The 27,827-nt window shown below is 33.4% G+C and overlaps 1 protein-coding gene and 1 pseudogene across 5 annotated transcripts in view; one reads left to right on the top strand and one right to left on the bottom strand.

Annotated features, from left to right (window-relative positions):
* The window catches only part of CEP83 (centrosomal protein 83), a 94,127-nt gene that overhangs the window by 41,938 nt on the left and 24,362 nt on the right, over positions 1–27,827 (bottom strand). For all 5 annotated transcript variants that reach the window (XM_036236510.1, XM_036236511.1, XM_036236506.1 and 2 more), the window contains 7 exons: positions 27,526–27,799; positions 26,936–27,086; positions 17,986–18,078; positions 15,956–16,087; positions 9,789–10,040; positions 6,877–7,008; positions 476–590 (listed from right to left, as the gene is read on the bottom strand). In XM_036236510.1, coding sequence (XP_036092403.1) covers positions 476–590; positions 6,877–7,008; positions 9,789–10,040; positions 15,956–16,087; positions 17,986–18,078; positions 26,936–27,086; positions 27,526–27,698 — 1,048 coding nt within the window. In that variant the 5' untranslated portion in view covers positions 27,699–27,799. The remainder of the gene's footprint in view (positions 1–475; positions 591–6,876; positions 7,009–9,788; positions 10,041–15,955; positions 16,088–17,985; positions 18,079–26,935; positions 27,087–27,525; positions 27,800–27,827) is intronic.
* LOC118614116 lies at positions 7,770–7,888 on the top strand (annotated as a pseudogene).

Genomic DNA, 27,827 nt, shown 5'->3' with positions numbered 1-27,827 from the left:
AGGAATCTTGATGAAACAGACATTCTAAAACTAAACTGAACTTAAAATAAGCCTAGGCTGAACTAGGCTCAATAACTAGCCTCGGGTCTATTTAAAAATTTTTGAAACTTAAAAATTGAACCTGGAACCCACCTATCTTCCTTATATTCTTTAGACTTAAGATTGCCTGAACTAATAATCACATGATCTAAATAGATTTAAAATTGTAAACCCAGGAAGTATGGAATCCCACTTGTAAAGTTTCACTTAATTTATGTATTAATCAAATAACTATGATATAAACATAACATTGATTTTAAAAAGTTAGATCAAAGAATGACCATTTAACATATAAATAAAAACAATCCATATGTGGTCTAAGATTAAAGTTCCATTAAGCTGAAAATCTGGAAATAAAAATTTAGTTTGATCTATTTTAATAATTTTAGTTTATATGTGAAAATAATAGTAAAAAGCATGGGAAATTATATATTACCATCCAGTTCACTTTGAATCTTATTTCTTTCTCTTTCTAGCTCACTCTTAGCTCTTGCTGCCTCCAGTTTGATGTCTGTTATTTCTAGTTTGTTTGAATGTTTAAGTTCTTTTACCTGTTGATAATTAGAAATTAAAATTACTTTTTTTTTTTTTTTTTTTTGCCATTAACTCTTTACCCAAACACATTAGTAGAAATGAGAAAATGCTGTGGTAGCACAGTACCAAATAAGCTCCTTCTGCAGGGAAAGAAGGTGTTTCAGGTGCCTGGAACAGTGCCTGGCACCAAGAAAACAGTCTTTTCTTCATAAGAATACTTCCTTTTCTAATAATAATAAAAGGCGCTGGTGACAAAAAGGATTAGCATAGAAAAAGGAACAGCATAGAAAATGTTACACAGTTATAACATTACACTACATAAAAAACAAGCAACAAGTTATATGTAAAGCAGAGGAAGGCATGAAATCTGGAGTTGCAGGGAATAAACTTTATATGCCATACAAAAGGGTTGCTTATCCTATCCTGTTAGATACTGAAGGTAGCACAATTAACTTTGTTTCAGAAAATTCACTCCAATTGCAAATGTGTTGGATTAAGAAACTGAAGGTAAAGAAACTAAGGCAAAGAATCAAAAAAGGGGGCAAGAAAAAAGGACCATCTGAATTTGGTGACTAAATAACCCATGTATATGTGTGCACGTGTATGCACATGCACATAATGATAGTGGGAGGAACAAATATAAATTGTATAAATCTAATTTAAACCTTTATTGTCAAAACCTGATCATTATAAAGCCCTGAGTAAATGTATATAATTGTCAATGATTTCTATATAATTAGCCCATCATACACCATTTTTAGCATTCTCTGAGCCATCCCTTTGAAAGTTAAACAACTGTAGTTTATCAACAGTATTTGTTCATTCATTCGATAAATATTTATTGAACATCTACTATGTACTAGGCACTGTTTAAGAGCTGGGGATGAAGCAGCAAATAAACAAGTTTTTTCTCTCCAATCATCTGCACTACTATTAACATTTTCCATATCCTTTCCCTTCAGTAAGGTGCTTCTAAAATTAGGTACAGTACTATAATGAGGATTTAACCAATACGGATATAAAAGTTAGATTAACCTGCATTCTACTAATGCATAAAATTATGAAATCCTGAAATCATAGTAGAAAACCACAAATACATATAAGCTAAAGATGTAAAATGAGAGATTATGGGAATAGGAAGGTAAAGGATGTTTTATTTGAGTGTAATAATCTATAAAAACTGGAGTTGAGAATTAAAAACAAATCAGGAAGAGGTCCTAGAGTCATAGAGGACAAAGATGAGAAACAGAAGTGTCTTTCTGAAAGAGACTCCATCTCTGAAAGGTCTTGAAAACATTGTAAGAAATGGCTGGGTGCAAAATCCCCACTGCAAGGAAAGAAACAGAAAAGCCAAGTACTATACTGACTCTTTACTGCTAACCACCTTAAAATGTATGCCTCTAAATTAACTCGTAGATTTTTAAATGACAACACATAGAATGAATACCTTGTGTTGACATCAGTTTAGGATGTTTAAATCTTTTTGAAGTTCTTTTCTATGAAAGGAAGTCTCATAGTACGATGTTGAACTACATAAAAGCAGCTAAGAAATATTTACTACTTAAACTTTCTGTAGCTTGGGTTGTATTACATTATAATTTCATGGACGAACAATTTAAACTGTTAAGTGCTTTAAATTTTTGAAGAAATAAAACTACAATGAAAATCCAAAATCTGTGACAAATGTAATTATAACCTGCTATTATATACTAACTATAAAAGGCTGAATGACATAGTAGCTCATTAACAAACCACACTGTTGCTGCTTTAAATATAAAGTGAAAAATTAGAGCCATCTTATTTTGTAGGATCTTGACTCATTTCAATAAGAACTATGAAATAAAATCCTATTTCTTAATTCATTCCATCCTGAGATTTACTGAAATGAGAAAACTAAATTATAATTTATTGAAAATGAAGAACATTGAACAGAAAGTCAAATAAGTGAAGGTTGTCTTCAGGTCTACTTTTGTTATTAAACTGGTAGTACATGCTCAAGCATTCAAATTTACCCATCTCTGCATTCAAATTTACCCATCTAAAGAGCTAGGTAAGTTTAAGTTTTTCTTTAGTGTCACATTTGTATAATCCTAAAATAATGAATGCACTTATACTAATAATTAACTTCCTAAAAATATATGGAAAGAAATTATTTATTGAAAATGAAAAAAATCATATAAATATTGTTTAGATATGCAAATAACAACACTTTCAATCAGTAATCTGAACCAAATCCCAAATAGTCACAATACTTTCTTTCTGCCTCTATATCCCTGGTTCTTAACCTTCTTTGTGAAGAGGCCTCAAAAATCTTAAGTAAACTAGGAATCTTTTCCTATACGAAATGCCAATGTTAAATGTTGCATATAATTTCAAGAGGTTCACAGTCTTCTGAAACTCCATGAGCCAAGATTCCCTGGGTTGCCCCCACCCCCAGCCCCACCATAATTTGTTTTTATGTAGATACTGGCCCCTACATTGTAAATTCGCTTCATGCTTTTAACACAACAGAAGCAAATACCCAGAGATTATTACCACTACTAACAAAACTTATATTTAAAAAAAAAAAAAAATGGCAATAGTGGCATTTTACAGGGTTCCAGAATCTGTAAAATTACATACACACAGAGAGAAATGCAAGAAAACAATATATGTAAGCAAGAAATATACTTGAAAAAATGTATTACTCTAGAAGCTCTTGATTCAAATTCCAAAGAGATAGTATTTAAATTCTGATTTTTTTCAAAAGTCTGAGATGGTATGACTTCATTAACTTAGCTAATAACTTCCTTAAAGCTGTATATTTTATTGGAGTTCTAAAGATGAAACACATTATGAGGTAACAGAAGAATTTATCTCATTAAATGTGAAATACCTTTAAAGTCATCATTCTCAGGCCATCTTTAGTAATACTTTTTAATCCAAGACATATAATCACACTAACATAACTCCATTCAAAAAGCTAACAAACATTTACAAATTTGAATACACCCCAGGTGTTCCTTTGCATTGCAAACCACCATTTGCTAGAATTGCAAAATGCTAATGAAAATTTCAAGTTGCAAAGAAAACTGTGACAATCATGTTTGCAATATTATTTTAAAATTCATCCTTCCAATGAAATCTTTTTACTTGGAATATTTTAAATGAAAACTTGGTTTGTCTAAAGTTGAAGGGTGATTTTTAATATGCCATTTATATGCAAAATAATGCAAGTGTGCCTTTTTTAAGACAGGCAGCTCTTAGTAATGTGTATTAATAAATAAGCAGAGAAATAATACCATGCTAACATGCTTTTCTTTCTTCAGCAGAGTAGGAGTGCTAACTCTAAAAAGAGCAAGAGAAGGTTATGTGCAGAAAAAGAAGAAAGATTAGGGTCAGAACACAAGTAAGCCAGGGAGCTGAAGTAAAATATGCTGCAAGAAAAGTACTTGTTGGTCCCCGAGAGTTAGAAGCCACAGCATAAAGCCAGCTTATCCAATGCCCTGTTGCTCCATCTATGGTTCAGGTTATTCCAGCAGTTCAGTTTGGCTACTCGGGTTCAGAACAGTTTTGAAAATACTGAATACCCATTTTTTCCCCCACAAAAGTGAAAATAACCTATAACAGAATTGGAAAGAAAAGTATGAGAGAACTCATGTTCTGAATTTACTTCTTTGTGTTTTGCATCTATTTCTTTGTGTACTCTTATCATTGTAGGCACTCAGTATGTATCTACTGTATATATAATTTATTTAATTAGGAAGCAATCAAATTATTTATTTTCTCGTAGGACTTACGCAATCTTAGTAGGCTGGAAGGATTCTTAGAAATCAGCTAGAACAATGTCTCATTTCGTCTATGAGTAACTTGGATCCCAATGATAGTAAGTAACTACCTTAAAGTCATATACACAGTTACTGATACAGTAAAGAATGAAATTAGCCCATTGGCTCAAAGTTATGTATTCTTTATGTTACATCATCTTCTCATTTACGAATATCACAAGTGTATACCGTTATCATTTTCATCACCAGCTACTATTTAGTATGTTCAATACCATCTTTAATCTTCCAAAAATCCTTTGAGAGATAGGTACTATTCCCACTTAAAAGTTATGCAAGTCAGAAGTCACACAGGTAGTGAGTGAGCTGAATGAGCCATGATTCAAAGACAGATTCATCTGATTCAAAGCCCACAAACTTTTTCATTGTACTTCATTACCTCCTCCAGAACAAGTTTTTAATTTCTAAATATATCTAAATTTAAACCTATAAGCTGAATTAGAAGACTACTCTTGATTTACAAACTTTTAACAATTAAAAATCTCATTGTTTAATTTTCACTTATTCTTTCTTTTCTACTGTCAGCCATGTCTAATGAATTAAATAAGACATTGGCTATAAGACCATTTTGTGAACTGTGAAGTATAGATATTCAAACAAAAATCTGAAATGTCACTAGACATAATCTGCAAATGTATAAGAATATGTGTTTGTCATAAAAAAAAAATTGGGTAGATCAAGGGCAGCATCTAATCTAATACATCTAGTATTATGGTGTTGGCCTTTCGGGCACAGAAATCCAATTTTGTTACCACACTTAATTAAGACTCAGGGTTAGACCCACATTAATAACATTTACAAAGAGTAATCTATAAAATCAGAAGGTCAGTTTATAAATTACGAGAAAAAAATATAATGGAAACTAAAATGCTCTAAGTCTGAAGAACCAGTGCATTCTCTCTCTATAGACAAAATTACATGGAAGTCAAATAATAGTCAGAAAATCGCTTGTCTACTTCCTGAGAGACATCTCTTACAGCAGAGCGCTCTTTCTTGATCATTCAAATCAGAACAAATGGAATGACATCAATTGTTTCATGGCCACAATTAAAACAGATTAGTGTAAGAATGATCCACATCGTTCCACAGCTAAGAATAATCTTTTCAATGGGACCAGAATATTTACATTCTGACTAAAAGTCTTTGTCATAAACACTGCCTGAGTCTTTTCAAGTAATTCCTTGGCCAAGGAATTTATGATGAATATAATACCCATTTAGATAAGTTCATACATATCTACCAGGCTCCAGTAAATTCCTTCTGGTCTGGAAGCCATTTTGTTTTTTAAAGTGATTTTACATAACTCTGCTCTGATAGAAAATACGTATTTCATTGATTTAGTAACCAGTCTTATTTCTAAGTTCTTAGAGATGCCCAAGTACTACTAATACTATTAGCACCAGCACTGGTACTAGTACTACACTACTATGACTACTAGTTGTACTACTACTACTACTACTACTACTACTACTACTACTACTACTACTACTGGCTAATATAATAACAGATAATACTTGGGTAATTATATAGTAAACTGTATGCTAAGTGCTTTATGTATAATATTTCATTTAATTTTTGTCATACTCTATAAGGTAAGTATTAGTGTCAGTTTACAAAGGAAAACATTAGTTTTCGAGGTCATACACCTAGTAAGGAAAAGAAATGAAATTTGAATCCAGTCTGTCTGACTCCAGAGTTGATATTCACCATTATATTCTTTTTAAAATAACAAATGTAGATCATGCTGTTAAGATTTACTCATTTAACATTTATTGAGTGCCTACTGAGTGCCAGAACTGTTCCAGGAGCTGAGGATACAGCAGTAATAGCAATGTCCCTGAGCTCTTGGAAATTATATTTGGTTGAGGGAAAAGGGATGGGAAAGAAAAAGAGAGACAAAAATAAATACGAATATATAGTATTAAGAGCTACGGAGAAAAAGCAAAAAAGGAAGATAGAGGGTAGGACAGAGGAAGAGGGAAGATAGCATTTTACAAAGAGAAGACAAGGAAGGCCTCTCTGATAAGGCCACATCTGAAAAAGATGAGGAAGCAAGTAAAGTAAATATGTGAGGGAAGATCATGCCAGGTGATCAAGTTCAAAGGCCCTAAGGTAGAAGTAAGCTTCCTCCGAGTAAGAAGGCCAGTAAGACTGAAGCAAAGTGAACAGGAAGAAAAATAACTGTGATGGCTGTGGAAAGATTGCAGGGGCCAGATCACACGGAGCTCTAAATGGGTAAAGACTAAAGAGACCAGTTTGGAAGCTATTGTAAAAATTGAGGCTAGAGAGAAAATAACTTGATCTAGATTGATCATGGTGAATGTGATAAAAATTGGTCAGATTCTGCATGTATCTAGAAAGTAGAATAATAGAATAAAAAATATTTCAATATAGAGAACTAAACTAAATGCAAAATTTCTTTGTCATTTATTCAGTATGAAGCATTATAAAGAGTGAAGTAGAACATAAGATGACTTACTTTACTGGTCAATATATTTATTTCCCGTTCAGCTTTATGCAATTTACTGATTAAAACAGTATTCTGTTCATTGCTTGACTGCAGCTCTCTTTCCAAGCGTTCAACCTGTAGTTTAGCTGACTGTTTTTCAGCCTTTTATTAAAACAAAATATTTTAAAATTTGTTCATAATTCTGTAAAAATACTGTAACACTATTTAAAATATTTTATAATCATACTACCCAAAATTATTCAAAATCTCAGCAATATTAACATGTACTAAAGAAAAAGAGTTTCTCTAGGTATTTTATAGATTCAAATGAAAGATGCTTGCTCCAGGAAAAATGCAACAAAGCTATCTGAACAAACAACATATCGAGAGCCCCCAATGAAATAAAACTCATACAGTTATCTTATGAATGCACTGACTTGATATATACTTACTCTTACTGCTGACATAATTCCAAGAAACATTTTGGGGGTTTCAAATCCATAGCAGATATGAAAAAGCATATTAGAAGTAGGCAGGACTCATTTATAATAGCTAAAAAGAACTGAAAATCTAAAATTGATGGAGATTATATGAATGAATGAATGAATGAATTCAAAATACTGAACTAATTTGGAGCTTTTAGAAGTATGAGCAGAGGTCAATAGCTCTTGACCTCATTACATAATAAAGATTCTTATTGAAGACTATAAGTTGTCAAAATTTTCTGGTTGGTAATACTCACAGTACTCTTTACTTATGGAAAACAATGCTTTTAAAAAATATTTCTAATCAAAATAATTAAAATAAAAAATGTGTGGGACGTAGTTCCATAGTGTAGCAGTTAGCATGTCTGCTTTATATGCAGAAGGTCCTGGGTTCGCAGGACCTTCTGCATATAAAGCAGTGGAGCCACAGTCCATGGTCTATATGGCCATGCCACCCTGAACGAACCCAATCTCATCTGATCTCAGAAGCTAAGCAGGGTCAGACCTGGTTAGTACTTGGATAGGAGACTACCTATGAAGACCAGGTACTGTAGGCATAAATAATAATAATAAATTAAAAAAAAAAAAATCTGGCATTTAAAATAGAAGCTTCAGTTTTGTAACATCTCACTTCCTATATATCTTAAATATAAGGAGTGTATTCAAGCAATTCAGAAAAAAATTGTTTTCCTCAAATATAAAATGATATATTCTGGGCACAATGATAGCCAAAAAAAAGTTGAAGAAAGAAATGCTTGCTGTCATGTACTTATTTTCATTTCATCTCACAAATGATAAAAAATTAAATACGGGCTCTTCTGAAAACGTGACAATGAATCTCTTATCTTCTGTCATGATTTAACATGTCCTGAAAATAATCACTCTAAATGATCTCAATAAAAAGTTTCACACTGGAACCATATAATATATTCAACTGAAACCAACTACTTATTCTGTCACTATAAAATACGCTAAGGATGGCAGGATGGAAACATAAAGTCTAATTCTGAATTGCTTCATGTCTTAAGGTCCAATGATAGTGACAACTTTAGTTCAGGACCAGTAAATACTATCAAAAGCTTCATCCAAAAAAATATAAAGTTGACTTCTCTTTAAATCATCCATATACTCCTTGTATCAGTTTGCTAGCTGGGAAAAAAAATCACTACTTTGGATTTGGATATTGGATTTTAACTACAAACTAGGTGTCCACTAACTTCTAAAACAAACAAACAAACAAACAAAACTTTGGACTGCTCAAAATAAATCAAAACAATCAAACTAGTACATTTCCTACAGGTTAGATACTGACAACTAGGAGGAGTAAGCACATCTGAAAAGATGGTATAGGGGGCCAGAACACCTTGCCACTGTGTTGTAATTTATTTTGAGCTGAAAACTTTTGAGAATTCAACAGACATTTAAAAAAGGGGGAGAGGGTTCTCCTCACCTCCTCTTATCTGCCTAAAAGCAGAGACTCAGAAAAGAATTTAACTGTTATAAATTCCCTCCCTAGAGGTTTCATAACTAGGGAAGACTAACTCCTAATGCGGGAGACAAGAGGTCAGTATCAGGGTAACAGACCACCTACACATACATTGTCACAAAACTGTCTTATCTTCCATCTGCTTTCCTAGAGGCTCATTTATCTTACTAAAAGTCATTTGTCTTCCTGTAAGTGCCCTTTCACCCCTTCTCCTTTCTCTATTAAGATGGTATATAAGCCCAAATTCTAACTGTCTCTTGTGTCGCATTTTTTCTGTGAATTCCCATGTACATACATGAATGAAAAGCTGTCTGTTCTCTTACTAAAGTGTGTTGTTCAGTTTAATTCACAATCCCCAAACAAAAAAACTTAAGAGGATGAAGGAAAAAGTTTTTCCTCTCCAAAATGAAACCAAGAATTTTCACTGGAGTACCTCTAGGAGTACCAGCCTAACTCTGTCAACTCTTATTTTTCTCTAATGAACTCAGGGAAATAATTCAGTGAAGACATGTATGCAATAGTAGCCAAGATGAACTTTATAACTTTGGCAAGAAGCTGTCATAATATGATTCTGAGATCTTGAATCCCACTATAAGGAAATAACTATCTAGGAAGAAACTGTTCTTTCTCTTTTGAGATGTAACTTTAGTCTTCAGAAACTAAAATAGATTTTTTTTTCTTTTTTGCATTCTGCATATTCTATTCTGTGGCACTGTGACAGTTAAATTATTTCAGATAGGTGACCTGACTCCCAAAGAAGAAATAATCCCTTTGTATGTGTGGTAGCATAGCTATTGCTTATGAATCAATAGCTTTCCTCTTTACAAAAAGAATATATACTCTTGGGATTCCACAAATGCGTCAGCATTAGATTGGTAAGCATACATTTAGGTTCTAAAAATCAAAGGCTTATCAACTGCACTTTAAAAAAAAGTGTGCCATACTCTACCGGGAAGCAATTAAAAACTCACCTCCAGGGATCTAAGGGTAGCCTGCATCTCAGCCAACTGCCGCACTTGAATTCTTTGAACATTTTCTACCTGAGCACCAGAATTTTCTTTTTCAGCCCTTAATTCTGCTACCTCAGCCTCTAAACCTTTTAATTTTTGACACAAATGGACTTTTTCTCGAAGAAGCTGCTCCGTCCGTTTGCTGTCCTTGGTGGGATCCACACTAAGCAGCTGCTTATGGAGTTCTTCTTTATCTTCCTCAAGTCTTACAATCTAATAATAATTTGAAAGAAAGCGTACAACATTAACTTATTAAATTTTTAGTAATGAACATGCTTACAAGCCAGTAAATTAAAAGCTGCACAATGTAAAAAAGCTCAGGTGACAGTGAAATGAATTACCAAGGAAAAAATGTAAAATGTAAGATTCTGTACTCAAATGTGAGAGCAAGTACCTTGTCCTATTTTTCCTCTACCTCCCCATGGTGTCTAGCACAAGGCTTCACGAGTTGTCAAATAAAATTCAAAATGATACTACTGTAAAAATAATTATTAAAAATGTGTCAAGTATTTTAAAATTCATCAGAACTTTATGGGGGTTTATGCATGATCAATATGCTGATTACTGCTAAGCTGTTCCTCATGTGACATAATTCTTAGGCTATGTCTATACTAATAAAATGATCTATTCCAAAGGAACTTAATTCACAAAAAAAAAAGCTGCTTGTCCATATAAATAACTACAAATCTGACTGATGAAAGAGTTTTTAAATAATAGCTGAGAATTTATTAAAGTCCTAGTTGTGATGATGGCCTACTTCCTAATTCTCAGATTCAAGAAAGAAATGAAAATCATTACTCCAAGGCATTTGAAAAAGTCACTGGGGAACTTGTAGAACAAAAGTACCAACGATCTTCTCATTCATGATAACCATCACTTCCAGATCCTACAGGTCTTCCAATCACTGGTTTTCAAACTGCCTCCTAATCTCTGAGGCACGTCAGAGGCCCCTCAACTCCAGGAATGAGGGGGCCTAGTAATCACAGTAAAATTTCCTTTCCCTTTCCTAATCTCCAAAACTATCCATCCCCTACCACCTTCACCAAATCTTCATTTTAACCAGGTCGGCTCCTCTTTTCATTCTTTTCGTATGTGAGGTTTCTTCAGATGATTCAACTATCTTTCTAGAAAGGATTCAGCTGTTTTTTAAAAAGGTAGAAACCACTGCTCTAAACACTATTGATGCCAAATGAGCTTAGAAGGCTCACTCTAAGCCAAAAGGACTTAAAGTAATGCTCTGTAACCTAGGCAGAAGTGGCCCAAGAGACAACTGATAGCTCCCGTTGCAATAAAAGAATCTTAAAAGTGTGAGACCTCCACCCCAGGGCAGAATCTGTTTTCTTCACCTGGAAAATGAGAAGTTAAGAGTGGAGGCCCTCTAAGATCCTTTGCAGTTTTAACATGCAGTCACTGCAATTTGGTTTTGGACATGCTGAATTAAAGATATCAATGGGAAATATAAGTAAAGCTAACCAGCAGGCAAATTTTTTTTTCCAGAAAATATTTTCTTAGAAGGCAGCTGTAGAATTTAGAGTCATGCCCTCAAAAGCCTAAATAATTCGTGTCACTCTCCTATTTTTCCTCCCACCCTTTATACATAAACATTACCCCTGGAGTTTGGTCCCTGACTACCATTTTTTCCTCCATTTTCTCTTTCCTCAAACTATGTGACTTTATGTAAGTCATTTTTTCACTTTGGCCTCAGTTAAAATGAAGCGCTTGGGTTGGAAGATCTTTAAGGTACCTTTTGCATGAGGTAACTCAAATATCAGAGGTGTGGCGGCTCAGCTAGGTCAGGCAGGAGTCAATGTATATATAACTAAGGTTCAGACAATGATGCCTTTAGTGAGTAGTTTACTGAATGCTGAGCTGAGTGCGCTACAAATAAAACTGCATTTATTAACAGTAATTTCTCTTATAGTCTTGCTTCCCTGATTTTTCTCTACAGGGTCAGACAGTTAAGTTCTTGACCAGCATGTTTCCAATATTATTACTTTCTCCAACACTAACAGTTTTGAGCGGCATCTGTGATAGCTGAAGTGATCACTGAAACTACGGACCAAGCTAGTTAATGGCAGAGTGAGGATTAGGTCCCATGTTTACAACTCCTCAACTAGGGCTCACTATCAGATCATTCCTACCCAAACTGATGACCAATGGCTTCTAGTTTCTCTGGTCATTTATTCAGTCATGCAACAAATATGTATTGAGTACTTACTATGTACCCAGCACTGTTCTAGGTAGTAAGAATACATTGGAGAACCAAGAAGACAAGCAAATAAACACAAAACCTCTGCCATCAAGAAGCTGATTTTCTAATCACTGCTATGACATTATTCTTGTCCCAGTCATGTGGCCACAGTTCTTAAGACATATCCTCGCCTCTTCTTTTTTCCTACACTCAGGTCAATGTCATCTTTCTCGATATCCTTAATTTGTTGTGCTCTCAATTCTTTCTCTAAATTTCCAAAGGCTTTGTTGAATTTCTCTTTTGTGACATTTATCCAAATCTGCCCGTATTATCATTACCTCCATGGTAACTTTGCTCTTCAAAAATATACACTTACTTGACAGAAAAGATGTTGTACTAACCAATTTTACTTTCAAAAAATTGTTGAAGTAAAGGAAATGGAACAGAAACATATTAGGAGCTAGGAATAGTTGCTGATCTTCTTTACAACAAATGGTAGCACCACTCAATTCCCCAGGGCGCCCGAAAGGAAAAGGCAGTATATCTAATTGCTCCATCTGTCTTTGTTCTTATTATCTTTATGATGCAGCATAGAGAAACAGGTAAGAGTACAGTTTGATTACAGGCTCTGTAATCAAAGAGCCTAATTTTTTTTTTCTTTCAGAATTTCAAAGATACTACTCTGTCTTTGAGATTGTATTAGTTCCAAAAAGAAGTCTGTTGTTATTCTTATCATTTTTCCCCTTTTATTTTTAGATAATGTTAGGTTCACATTCAGTTGTAAGGAATAATAAAGATCCTGTGTACCCTTTACCCAGTTTCCCCCACTGGTAACATCCCTCCTCTTCTATTTTCTCGAAGACACTGTGTCAAATTGGTTTTCTTTTTTTTTCTTTTTAAATCACTTGGTAGAATTCTCCAGTGAAATTATTCTTTTGGGGAATTTTTAAATTATAAATTTACTTTCCTTGTTGTGTGGCTTTTCGAATCATCAATTTTGGGGGGTTTATTTTGATCCTTTCTATGTTCTTAAGGTAGGAATGCATTTAGTACTATAAATTTTCCTCTCCAGCTGTAGCTGTGCCCCAAATATTTTAATATGTTGCATTTTCATTTTCGTTTAGGTCAATGTATTTTTTTGAAATTGTTTTTTCGTTGTTATGTTTTTCATTGAAATTCCCTCTTTGGCTCATGAATTAGTCTAAGTGTGTCATTTCACTTTAAGATTCCCTTGCCACCTTTCCGTTACTGGTTTCCCGTTTGATTCTACAGTGGTTGGAGACCTCACTATATATAACTTTAATTTTTGTAAATTTGTTGAGATTTATTTTTATAGACCAGGATATTGGTCTATCTTGGTACATGTTCTATGACCACTTGAAAAGAATGTATTTAGGTACTCTTGTTGGGTATTCTATTAATGTTGAGTAGATTCCGTTGGTTGATGGTGATGAGGTCTACATCCTTTCTGATTTACTAATTGTTCTATCAATTGTTGAGACAGGAGTCTGATGTCTCCAATAGTAATTGTGAATTTGTCTATTTCTCCTTTTAGTTCTATCAGTTTTTACTTCACATATTTTGTAGTTATTTGGTTCATAAACATAGTATTCATACGACTTCTTGGTGGATTGACGTTTTTTGTCATATAACATCTACCTCTGGTATTTCTCTTTTCTCTACCTTAATATACCTACTCCTGCTTCTTTTATATAGGCAACTTCAGAATTTCCTCTGTATAAAGTACTAGACTTAGTATGTACTTAAAACCAAATGCATTTAGAAATCATGACATTATCTTTTTCATAAGATATCGTCTTTCATATATTCTTTTTTAATTCAGAGTATCATGAGGGAGACATGAATTCCTGGAGTGTTTCCCAGGAAAACACTAACAAAATCTTCCTAAAGTATTCTCCTAAGAACCAACACACTAAAGAATTTTCAGTTACTTCTTTTATCTATAGAAGTAAAGATGAACAGTATGTACTTTGAGTCATTAATGGAAGAAAATTCAATTATTTTAGTACACTGAATTAATATATTTTATATCAGTTTAAACTGTAAGGTTGGAGAATGATAAGAGTAGGCTTTGCTTTAAAGTTTTACTGCTATTTCATGATCCACAATCATCTCACTAGGTTTTACCGTTATTATGTATAGAAACTGGAGTACAAAGATAAGTGATTAAATAAAAGCAAATTATCCACTAATTATCCACTAAGTAATACTGCTCCTGCATAAACGATTGGGAAGTAGAAAGAAAAGAAACTTGGTCTTATCAGAAAGTTTTACTTTTCTAGCCTCTCCTAATTATGGCTTCCCAGTTAGCTGTTTACCTTAAGATTTCTAAGAATGTCATAAGACATTCCAATTATGAAAATTAACTAACGCCTTAAATTTTTTACTATCATTTGATTTTTCGTGGGTAAAGAATAGATTAGTCATCAGATTTCAGATACAAGTTTCATTCTTTAAAAAAAATAAACTGAAGAATACAAATAATCATTACCAGATAAACATCATTAGATTTTAAAAGTAAAGTAAAAAAAAGCACCACTATTCTTAACCTCAGTATTTACTCTTCAATATACTAAATCTACATCTTATTTTATTATTCCTATTTTCCAATTTTTTCCAAGAAATTTTTATGTGCAGTTCCTTTAAATCTATCATAATTACAGATTCAAATCCTTTCATCATCACACACAGTATATAGATCGACTGATCTCTTGATGAAATTATAGTTGTTGGATGGCTTCTAATTATCATGACAACTTCAAATCATGGGAATTTTCAAACTTATAACTCTGGGCTGTGTGTTGGGGTACCTGAGTCTATTGTTAACTTGGATGCTGACTTTGAGACTTTGAGGAAGTTACTTATCTTGTGCTTCAGCGTACTCACTTAAAATGGAAATACTATTAGAAGTGAGATCATATGTGAATAAAGGATTTAAAGATGTAAAGAATTTTTTTAATGCAAAAGACATTATAAATACAGTTTTCTGATACTGTATTATTAATTAACTCAAATGATCCAAAGTTCATACAGCTTCTTACATTTTAAACCATCATGGAATGGTATGTTCACTGATAAAAATAAATCAGTTTGATTCAATTAGTTATTGATAAAGGAAAGTGAGTATATTCTAACTCTTGATTCTGAATAAAGGCAATACGATAAACATACAATGCAGATATATTCATACGCAGTATATTTCACATAACTACAAATGACAAACTATTTTTTACAAATTCTCCTAGCATTAGATTTCTTATTTGACTAGAGCATGATAAAACTGGTATTTCTCTCTTTCCATCCTGAAAAATCATCTAAAAACATAAAGAATGAGAAACACAAACCCTATTTTGGAAATATTAGGAGACAAACCACAAAATGAGCAGAGAAGCTGCCAAGGCACTAGAGAAAAAGCAGGAGTGCATGCTATAGGCAGCAGACAGGGGATGTGGCAGTTGCAGGTGTCAAAGAACAAAGTACACTTCCTGAAGGTGACAGGCACACTCTAAGGTACACTTTGTTTGTATCAATGGAAACGAGATGCATGGGCTGACAGAAAGGGCTCTCCTAAATGTGGGTATGGTTCCAAGAAGGAAAGGGGAACAGTGCTAAATAAGAAATCACAGAGACAAACTGTATTTGCAAAGAGAAGTCTTCCTCTGTGGCTATGGGGAAAAGAGAGACCATTGCCACTCACTGCAGCAAAACAAAGGAGGAAATGAATAGAAAAATATAACAGCCACAAAAGAATATTCACAAGAAAAATGCTGTCTATAGAGATGAAAATCACAATAGTTCACCATTAATCAATAAAACTAATTATGCAATCAACTCTAACTTGAGATTTACAAAAAAATATAATCATAAAATTTTATTGACTAGAATAACAACTAAATTAGTATAATCAATCACTCACCTCTGATTCATATTTTATTTTTTCTTCGCCTAAAATGCGTGCAAATTCTTCTTTCTGGTGTTCAAACTCTGATTTGAGAAATGTATGTTCGTAACGAAGCTTATTATACTCAGCTCTATACTTTTCAACTTCCTAAATTAAAAGGAGACAGCAATTTATCACAAATTTATAAATGAAATCTGTATTCACTCCAAAAATCACTTTTGCAATTTTAAATTACATAATATTCAGAGCAATTCTAAAAGTAAAAAATAAGCTTAACAGAAGTACAAACAAACTTTGGAAAAGTTCTCATAACAAGTATTCTACACATAGAATTAGTACATTCCTGAGACGGTACCAATAAAGCCAATTACCATTCAATTAACCTTATTTCCTCACTGATTCTCATAATAAAAAAAACGTATACCAAGTCAAAAGTTCTGATCTCTGGACTTAATAATACTTAAGAATGTAGCATACCTTTCAAAATATAGTTAAAAAATAATTTCATAAAATATAAAATACCCTCTTAAAAGCCATACAGGATGATTTCAAAGTAGATAAGAGATTATTTGGATATTTTTAGTACAGTCATTTAAGATTCAATCAAATATTATACTGATAGTTCAACTCAACATACTGGTCTGAAGAATATATATAGCACCAACTCTCTTAACTAACCAGGAATACATGCAATTCCCTGGTAGGCTCCAATTCTGCCTCTTAACACTACGAAAGTTTCCGGCATTCTGAGTCTCAAAAAGAACTTTGACAACGGAGCAGAAAAATAGAGGTGACACTATGTCAACAAGTAGCAGGAAATTAAATAACAGGGAAGTCTCGTAAAATACTCAGCAACCTGTAAATCTTTAGCTGAAAAATTTTTCTTCCAAGCCAGTTTACAAACCAAGAAAATGGGTTTTGTGTGAGTTTATTGGAATCATACTTTGCTTTGATATCTTAAAAAGTGCTTTTACTGAACTTGATCACCTACCTTGGGTCTAAGTGATTTTGTGTATATCCAAAAATTAAATTTATTCCTAAACCATAATGCTTTGATTATCCATCAGGAAGATATGCAAAAGATGACTTTATCAAGCCGGTAAGCCATTTGTAACACAGAATCCACAACTATTTTGTACAATGGCAGCATTACTAGACTATAACTTTCCAAAGGGGTCCATAGTGAGGAGGACAATATTCGTTTGTAATATATAGGACCAGTATATTTGTTAAAATAAGGTAACAAAATGTCTAGTATAGTACCTAATATACTTAATATCTGTAATCTTTTCCCCATCCCCTTTATTAAACATTTAGTCATATTATACCAAGATTTCATATAAAGAGTCTGATCACAATCTGAAAGAAAACTGTAACAAATTTGTACTTTTCTGAGGTTGCATGGAATTCATTCTTTCATTCAACAAATGTTTACTGAGCACCTATAGTATGCTAGGAACAGTTCTAGGAACTTGGAATATAACGGTGAACAGTTAAGGTTCCGCCTCTCATGCAACTTACATTCCTAAGAGATGCTAAAGGAGAATATTAAAAAATCAGCACAAAAAAAACATTATATAGCATATCAGAAGGTAGTATGTACTAAAGAAAATTTAAAAGTAGAGCAGGGTAAACGGGAACCAAAGGTCTAAGGAGTGATGGAAAAGCCAAGTTGTACTATTAAACTGGGGCAGAGGGTAGTCAAAGTAACTTCACTGAGGTGACGTTTCAGCAAACATGTAAAAGAAATGAAGTTGGCCAAGATATACCTGGGAAGAGAAGTGTTCAAGGCAAAAGCAACAGCTAGAGCAAAGACTCTTGATCTGTACCATTTCTGGAATGCCGAAGAAACATCAAAGAGGCCAATGTGGATGGAGAAAAGAAGTCAGAGAGGTAACGGGTCTGATCCTGTGCAGCCTTAAAGGCTACTGTAAGGACTCTGGATAAGGGAAGCAATTACAGGCCTTTGAATAGGAAAATGATGCTTTTCATCAAGCTTTTCAAGTCACATGAAGATACATGTACAGTTCTTTCAATATACTTACTTCATCTAGATCCCGAAAACGCTCTCTCATTGGAGTTTCTAATTCTTGCTGTATTTGTGCTCTTAACAATTCCAACTTTTGTGGAGTTAATACCTAATATGTAGAGGAATACAAACAGTTCTAAATATAAAATCACAAATATCAAAACCAAGATTTTGCCAAATTTCAAAGCTTCTCTAATTATGACAATGAAATACCATTTACAGAAATTTCATAATATACTTAATTTTACAGTAATCATTATATAAATAGAACCAATCTTTTGAACAATACTTTGAAACAATGCTTTTAAGAATCTCAATTTCAGGCTCTCAAAGATGTCGAAAATTCCATTAACATGAGGTAAAGGCAGTCACTAATTATTATCATTGTTATTATTAGGAATAATTATGTTGGCAGCTAAGTATCATGTTGGATACAATGGCTGATAGTCTATTTTCTAAAGCAAGCAAAATAAAGGTGTAATAATTTGGTATACCACAGAGAATCCTTCAGATTTATGTTCAATCAAAAAAAGCTGATTTTTACTCTGATCACCAAAACTAATTTAGGCTCCTCCCTAAAATACTCCCTTATAAAACTCGATTTTCAAGGAGTAACGAAATATTTTAGTAACCTCCTCAAAGGCAGATATAGTCTTTCTTCGCCATAGTGTTCCCAATACCTTGCACTGCTGCCTGGCGTGCAGGAACCATTCAGTTATTACTTCCTGAATTAACAAATATTAGTTGCAAAAAAATCGGTTTATTCATCAATACTCCAAATTTCCCAAACATTTTACTCAGTGAATGCCTACAACATATTATGCAACATACTATTATCTACATAACATACTGTTCTAAATACCTTACATGCATTAACCTCTTTGATTCCTGTGACATTCCACAATGTAGCCACATTACCATCCCATTCTAACAGAATTTGAAGCACACACAAACTTTCTAAAGATCATAAAAATTCACAGGAAGCATATCTTTACCCATAAGAAGTTCAAACTCTCATGTGAAAAAGAATTTATATATACAAATAACTTAAAAAATAGGCAATATAGGCTTACTAGGTAAAGACAAACTGAAGATATTTAAGATAGAAAGAATGGAACATCTAAGGAATGGGCAAACTACAGCTTAGGTATAGTCCGAAACCAAAGAATGGATAAAATTTTAAATTCCCTGGGGAGAAAAATGATCCTCACAAGTGAGCTAAAGGCATTTTGGATAGTACCACACTAACCGCTGCAGGAAATTTAGAATCCTGTGTCCCTGTGCATTAATGCTGGTAGCAATCTCTGGACATTGTAATAACCAAGGCCACCCTCAGTGATTTTCACATGCCACCTAAGAGAGCTACATTCTAGCTGGGAACAAATAGGAAAGAGGTGGGTGCTACAAAGTGGAAGGTTTCTGAATACTAGGTTCATATTCTTAGTATTCGATAGTATTTACTTTAAAAGTTTTTATTTAAATGAATAAATATAGTTACATAAAGAAAACTATTCAAACAAAATAAAATATAATACCAAAAAACTAAATTCTCTTCTCACTTCAGTTATTCAGTTATCCTCTCTTAGGAAGCAACAACTGTTAACAATTTCTTAACAACTGTTAATCCTTCTTAACACAATCTATAGATATATACCACTTTTAACTTTTACATAATGAAAAGCACACTATATACATCTTTTGTACCTTGCTTATTCACTGAAGGTTTTTAAGCTTAAGAATGGCATCATCATATATATTGTAGGAAGAAACAAGATGGGTCAAAAGCTTTGCTGGGAGAGAATTGACGGCTATGGGAAGGAGAGGCAGTGAATGAAACGAGAGAAACCAGACAGAAAGCTCCTGTTAAAAGCTGGTTTATGATGTCAGGGATCTAGATGATAGTATCAAGAGCCCAAATTGAAGAGAGGTGGTAATTAAAAGGAAAACATAAATAGGTAAACCTTATTTGGACTGTTTCAAACAAACCAACTTTAAAAATAAACAAGCGAGCAAAACTAAAGGAAATCTGAACAAAGATAAAATATTAATAGTTAGTATTCCTTACGTACTTTTAGGTATGGTAATGCTATTGTGGCAAAACTTTTAAAAGAGGGATTGCCTTGCATGTAATAGAGATATATGCTACCGAAAAGAAAGAGTTTATCCACCAGCACTAGCAGAACCAAGCACTAAACACTAAAAACTGCAAAAGAGAAAGAATGGCCATTTTATTATGAATGGTGCCACCCAGAAGAAAGGGAAGCTAATGCTCAAAAGCCCAAACTCCTCAATGGTTTACAGACAAGAAATTTTACAAGCAAAGATTACAAATTATCATGAGGGGGGTTTGGGTTCTGGGTCATGCCAATTGGTCAAGAGTGAGATAAAGGCACCAAATCATTATTTCAGGCCTTGAGGTCAGCTTCTAAGTCCTTCAGTCTGCTTTCATGAGGATGTGGCTAGGCGGCATCATTCAGCTTTAAGGCTCAAGAGCTGAAACACAACTTGGACCATGATGCTATCTTTAGCTTAACAGAAACCCATACCTTGTGACCTTCAGTCAAAACAGTCATTGTTTCTGCCTGCCTCAGGGGGTTAATAACTAGTAAGGGAAAGGGCTTATAGGGCATGTAGTGAAGAAACTGAATAGAGTGTAGTGCTACATATAAAATCAAAATCCGGACCCTCCATTTCAGTTGGTTGGCTCTGTGGGCTTAAAAACATCTCAATACATGTTACTAGGTTAGCTTGATGTGCAGGGGTAGAAACTACATATTTTGTGATTCTTACTCATTGCATGTTATTATTATTTCTGCTTTCTTGGTTATTTATTTTTCTCTGCCATCTAACAGGCCCTGGTCTAAGCAATTTCTATAACGGTTAATAGCATGATACATGAATTCCTTCTTCTGGCTATTAGTCCAAACTAACGTACAACCTTTTTTTTTAATTAAAAATATTTTCTGAAGGGTCTTAACCCCTCGGCTTCATATATGCTAAAATGTGTAGGGTTGAAATAATATGACTTGTTTCAAAATAATCGAGAGGAGTTAAGGGAGAGAGTAGGGGGTACAGCGAGATATGTGTGGGGGTTGGGGAGAGTTTAGAAGATAAAACAAAGATGGTACTATTGATGCTGGGTGACAAGTATGTGGGATGCATCACATAAAATACTCTCTATAGTAAGTTCTTGCCTAATGCCTTCAATAGGTTCTTGAAAACTGTGACTTTAAGCAAAACGATGTATAACAAAACCAATTTTGCCATAGACTAACTGACACAAACAAAAGTTCCTACAGAATATTTCTGGTCACAAAAACATCAAACTTTTAAATAAAGACCTAAAACAAATCTAATATTAAACACTGAAATAAATGTAAGCTATGCATACATTTAAGAAAGATGTGTAAAACAAATAAAATAAAATAATGTTTTTCCAATCCACTTATTCCAGAGTTCAGGGTCACAGGCGGCTGAAGCCTATCCAAGCAGCTCAGGGCGCAGGCTATCAACTCACCCAAGGCAAGATGCCCTTTGGTCGCAGGGTGCACTCACACACACCCATACTCACTCAGACTGGGACAATTTAGACACACCACTTAACCTCACGGGTACATCTCTGGGAGGTTGGAGAAAACCAGAGTACTTGGAGAAAACATGGGGAAAAGGTGCAAACTCCACTCAAATGAAGTGATTATTTTTCTCACCAACATTAGAACAAAACAACATTGAACTAAATGACATTATTCTAGGACCTTTTGTACTTTTGTACTTGAGATTTCCATAATTAAAAGTTAATTTAAAATAAAAGTGCTTCCATTTCCAACATATGGTATAACAGAGATGAGATTTACTCTCTTGCCTGAAACAAAAGAATGGACAAAAATCCAACAATTTTCAAGACACTGGACATAGTGAAGGGTCTAAGATCCCTAAAAGAAGACAAAAAAGGTGGACTTTGCAAAAACTTCCAAGTCATGGCATGGAAGGGATATCCAGGTAAAATCTGATGGACTCCCTGATATGACGAGATGGAACTGAGAATCCAGGGAGACCAGTGTGTGGCTAGAGTCACAAGACAGGGCAGTAGAGAGGAGAGAGGAGAGTAGCACAGAAAGAAAATTATGAAGATCTATAAAAGATCCTTCTCAACTCATTCAGAGAGTACTGATCAGTACACGTATGTGAGGAAAATATCTAAGGCCAGAAAAAGAGCCACCTGAAAGGATTAGAGGATTGACCACCTCGAGTTCATACACAGCCATGGCTATTTCCTTTTCCCAAAGCCAGACTAAAAAACTTCATTTCATAGAAAAATTGGCAGAGTACTCAGAGAGGCCTCAGCAATGGGAAATAATTAGCACTATACTAATCTGCTCCCATTTAACAAATCTTAAAAGAAGACCCAGAAAGATAAAACTATTTCCAAGTAACTGTGTCCCAGAACAAAGCTCAAGAGTATTTATCGGAATACAAAATATCTAGCACTCAGCAAAGTAAAATTCACAACGTCTAGCACCCAATAAAAATCTACCAGGCATAGAAAGAAGCAGGACAATACTACCCACAATAAATAGGGAAAGAAAATCAACCAACAAAAATCAACCCAGGAGATGTCAAAATTATCGAAGATATTAAAATAGTTATTACAACTGAATTCCTTCCACATGTTCAAAAAACTTAGATAAAAGATTAAATATGTTAAGTAGAGATAAAGAAGCTATGAAAAAGACTAAAATTAAACTTCAAGATAAAAACTAAAATTTCTGAGATGAAATATAAAATACCCAGTATAGACTTAATGGCAGATTAGACATTGGCAGACGATCAGCAAACCTGGAGACATAACAACAGAAACTATCCAAACTGAAACAAAGAGACAAAAAAATTAAAAATAATAAACAGAACATCAGTGAACGATAGGAAATCTTTAAGTGGCCTAACATCAAAGTCCCCAAAGGGGATGGAGAAGGCAAAAAAAAAAAAAGATTTTGAGATGTCAAAAAAAATTTCTAAATTTAATAAAAACGATATACCCACAGACCCAAGAAGCTCAATAAATCCAAAACACCAGGAATGTGAAGAAAAGTGCACAGGTATGTCAATCAAATCACTAATAATCAGTAATAAACAGAAAATCTTATGAGCAGCCAAGAAAAAAGACACTGCATACACATAACAAAGTTAAGAATAATAGTAAATTTCTTATATGAAACAACGTAAGTGAGAAGACAGTAGAACATCTTTAAAGTATTGGGAGAGGGGGAAACTGTCAACATAAAACTTAATACTCAGCAAAAATATCTTTAAAAAAATTTTTTTTAGATATATAAAAGCTGAAAAAATTTCTCACTAGTAGATCTGTACTAGAAAAACTGTTAGTGAATGTCCTTAAGACAATAGGAAAATGATACAGATGGAAAAAGGATCTACACAAAGGAATAAAGAACACTAAAACTGGTAACTACATGGGAGTCTTATGATCTATGAGGTCTCTGAAAAAGGGTCTCTAATTATAAGATCTTCTCTTTATCATCTATAAATCTTATTAAAAACAAGCACACACAATAAAAAAAAATCTATCTTTCCTCCCTCCCCCGCTCCCAAAGCACACATACATGAGAAACATAGAATTAGAGGATTTCCCCCATGCCATTTTAGGAGGAAATTATGCTGTGTCTAGACTTCTCATGAAATACTTCAACTACTTTTCTCAAAAAAAAAAAAAAAAAAAACTTATAATACAACAGTCTGTGTCATTAACTACATTAAATATATAAAAACAAATCTTTGGCACTTGTTATATTAATATAAAATAGACCTAATATATTTTGAAGACTTTTAAAAGAGCAAATATTACTGTACCAGATATTTTTAACAATTAATGACTGAAACTGAGTAACAAATTTTGCTCCAAGTGTCCTAGCAGCCAAATGAAATGGTAAACATACTGGGTTATATAGTTTTCATTGCCTGCCAACAAAGAAAGCATATAAATTTTTGGTAATTTAAAAAAAATTTTATCAGAATATATCAAACAACTTGCTATTTTTTTTAAAAAAAAAAAGGTTTTGTTAACATCGTACATAACAGTTAATAGCTAATTGTTTAACCATTTATAATATCGAAGCACTATATAGTAACACTTTCTATGTTGTCTCATTTCATCTTGACAATCATCTTATGAACCAGGCACTATTATTATTCTCGTTTGCTACAACTACACGTGACCTAGAAATGTCCTTTAATGAATGTCTTTTCTATGGTGTTTCTATAAAAGCCAAAGGGATATTAAACCTTAGAAAAGGCATTTTGCAGGTAGACAAGATAATACGTGTATTTTAAAAATAATCATCTTTCATAAATCTTCATTGAAATATCTCTTGCTGATCTTACTCTGTTGATTTACTGAACTTAACTCACAATTTGTACAAATTGCAAACATCCATTAAAGCAAATGGCTAAATTGCTTCAATATATGAATACATATAGGAATTTCTTTAGCTTATTTATGCCAGATAAACATCACATAGAACCCAGGTACGTTTATCTTGAAAAATAAAAATTTACCAGATAAATTATATTTTTCAGCAAACATTTGGAAAGTTATCATGTTGAGAAATGTCCAATGTTATTTTGTGTAGGTCCAAAGAAAAGTACAAGAACCAACGGGGAGTTTGTAGGGAGGATGATTTCATTGCAACACAAGAGAGAGAGAGGGGAAAAAAAATGCTTAACATACTCCAATCCAAAAGTGGAACTGGATCACTTAAAAGTTCACTAGGTTCTTTAGCACTGAAGCAGAGAACAAAGAGCCACATGTCACAGATCTTCCAAAAGGGAACTATGCTTTGGATAGTTACTAGTTTCCTAAGACTGCCATAACAAAACAGCACAAACCAGTGGTTTAAAACAACAGAAATTTATAATTTCACAGTTCTGGAAGCTAGAAGTCCAAAATCAAGGTGCCAGCAAACCCATGCTCCCTCTGAAAACTGTAGGGTGAATCCTATCTTGCCTAGTCCAAGCTTCCAGTGGTGTGCAGGCGATCCTTGGCCTTCCCTGGCAGCTGCAGCACTTCGATCTCTGTTTTTGTCATCATAGGATATTCTCCCAGTCCTCACTCTCTCCCATCCACATGTTTCTGTCTCTGTGTCTATTTCTTACAAGAAACCAGTCATATTGGATTAAGGGCCCACCACACTTCAGTATGGCCTCATCTTAACTAATTACATCTGTAAAGATCTTATTTCCAAAATAAGGTCACATTCGGAGATACTAAGAGTTAGAACTTCAACATATGTTTTTGGGAGACACAATTCAACTCATAACAGATATGAAAGAGAACTAGATGATTATTAACTCTAAAACACTGAGGTTCTAGGTACATATAAGACAAGAAGTGTAACATTATGTAGGAACAGAACAAATCTGACTCATTTGCTCATTCATTTATACATTATTCATTCCACAAATATTTTCTAGGCATCATCTTGAGCTCTGGAGACATGCTGAAAAAAAGTTCCTGTCCTCTTGGAGTCTGCATTCACCCAGAATAAAAACGGCCATCATTTGCGAGTATCTACGAGTGCCAGACACTATACTAAAAATATGTTATCTCATTAGTCCCCACAACCACCCCTGTTAAGTAACCATTTTTATCCTCTTTACCATATGAGAAATCTAAAGCAAAGAAACACAGCTACTTGTTGAAGGTCATCATCTTCCTGGTAAATTGACTTTTTTTGTTGTTGTTATAAAAATGTCCTTTTTATCTTTAGTGAACTCTTTGTCTTAAAGTCTACTTTATTCGACGTCGAGTCTACTGATATTACTATAGCCACTCCAGACTTAAGTTTACTGCCTGCCTGTGCTTGGTACAAATAAGCGTGTATTGGTATTACGCTAAAGAAACAGAGTAATCACACTTACAATGCCTGAAGAATATTTTGAATACCTTGGGTTCATGACTCACAGATTCCATTTACATAGGCTTCTCAATTTTTGCGAAACAAATTAATCTAATTCTAAAGGCCTAAATGACACTTCCCTCTGAATTCTTTGTTTGTTTAAATGTCTTAAATATTCCTAGGTATGAAACAGTAAACACAATGGATGCTCCAGCCCAAGCTTATTAGCAGTGTTCCCAACAATAGATTTCAAGATACTGAATGACAAACTTCCAACAAAGGAATTGATGAATTGAGTGATATGCCATATTAGATGACTTGAAAGGTCGCTTTTTACTTTATAAACTTAAAGACTCCAATACTAATAACACATTATTTGCACCAAGCAGAAATACACAGCTGTTGCTATTCAGAGATTAAATGAATATAAAAAATTACCACCTCTAATACTTGCTAATTTGAAATTTACAGTAAGTTTGACTGGTGAAGTTTACCTCTGCTCTCCTTTCTAAGCAAATAAAAATAAATAGTGCAAAAAATAACTAAAGAAACTGTAGTCAGTACTTTAGTACCAACTATCTTTTACTTTACAGACTCCACTTACCTTACATTGTGTATATAAATTAGGTGCACATATTATTTTTACAGTGTCTTTTAAGAAGTTCCTTAAAAATAACTTTGTCTTTTTTAGCCATTTTACAACACTCAGTTACAATACTTAGAAGAAAAATAGTAAATTTTTAAAAAAATTCTTTAATTCTAAATTTTTTATCAATTCAAACTGGCCTTTCCTTCAGTTATTCTGAATAGTAAAAGATTATTTAAATCAAGATAGACGAGAGGATGCAAATTTAATAAAAGTTTCCTTATTTTTTCCTTATTCCCTAAATGGTAGCAAACATTCTAGAATATAAGAAAAAATATTAAATTGTACCACTTGGAGATATAGCAAAATATTTAACTAAGCCTATAGAGAGAATTTACCGTATTTACCAAAACTACTCACCTCCACTAAACATTTGCCTTTTAAAAAATATATTAACTATATTTCCTTACCTGCATCTTCATTTCTTCTAAGTCTTTAGTTTTCTCTACCAATTCCCCTCTTAGCTCTTCAAGCAACAGCTGAAGTTTTTCTTGGTTACTTTGCTTTTCAATCAACAGGCGTTTAAGTTCATTTTGTGACTTCATGTACTCATCTTGCAACCTGAATTTTAAAAAATGAAGAATTCAATTTTAAGTGTATCCTTTGCATTCTATTTACATTACTTTATGTAAAGTCAACCAACACTAAGGAATAATATCAACATCATATATTCCATTAAAACTGCAAGTATCTTTTCTTTATAGAGTTTCATTTAATTATTAACACTGTAGTCTCTGAATACAATTTAACTTTGAGAGGAAAAATCAAAATTTAGCCACTCAGATACATTAATGTCTTGCTACTTTCAAAATAGGACTTTTATAAATTCATGATCCACTTGATATCATGCTTAGTTTAGAATAAAGTAATTTTAAAACAAAAATTTTACTGTATTAAAAGTTTTAAATGTATATATTGCAAAACAACAAATTATACTGTATGTTGCAGAGTATACACTCAAAAAAATTCATCAAACCTCTCACCTGCAAATTTAACTTACCTTGTGTGTTCAGCTTTCAGAGTCTGATAATTAGTTTTATGGTGGTCACATCTTAACCTTTCATCAATTAACATTTTTTGGAACTCAGTTTGAGAACTTGTCAGTCCATTGTCTCCACTAGGGGGAAAATTGGTGGGAAAAGTGTCCATATTGGTTGGTGAGCTGACGACCATGTAAAAATAATTTCTGGTTTTCTTATGGTCTTAGTTTTCTTTCCAAGAGTATTTTCCACTTCTTTCTTGCTAAGGCAGAATCTTGGGAGGCCAAATTATACCTGCGCAGAGAAATATACTTAATTAACA

The sequence above is a fragment of the Rousettus aegyptiacus genome, unplaced genomic scaffold, assembly GCF_014176215.1.
Source record: "Rousettus aegyptiacus isolate mRouAeg1 unplaced genomic scaffold, mRouAeg1.p scaffold_m13_p_2, whole genome shotgun sequence".
NCBI classification, from domain to species: domain Eukaryota; kingdom Metazoa; phylum Chordata; class Mammalia; order Chiroptera; family Pteropodidae; genus Rousettus; species Rousettus aegyptiacus.
The sequence above is the reverse complement of the archived record's forward strand: the minus strand, read 5'-3'. Positions and strand labels throughout refer to the sequence as shown.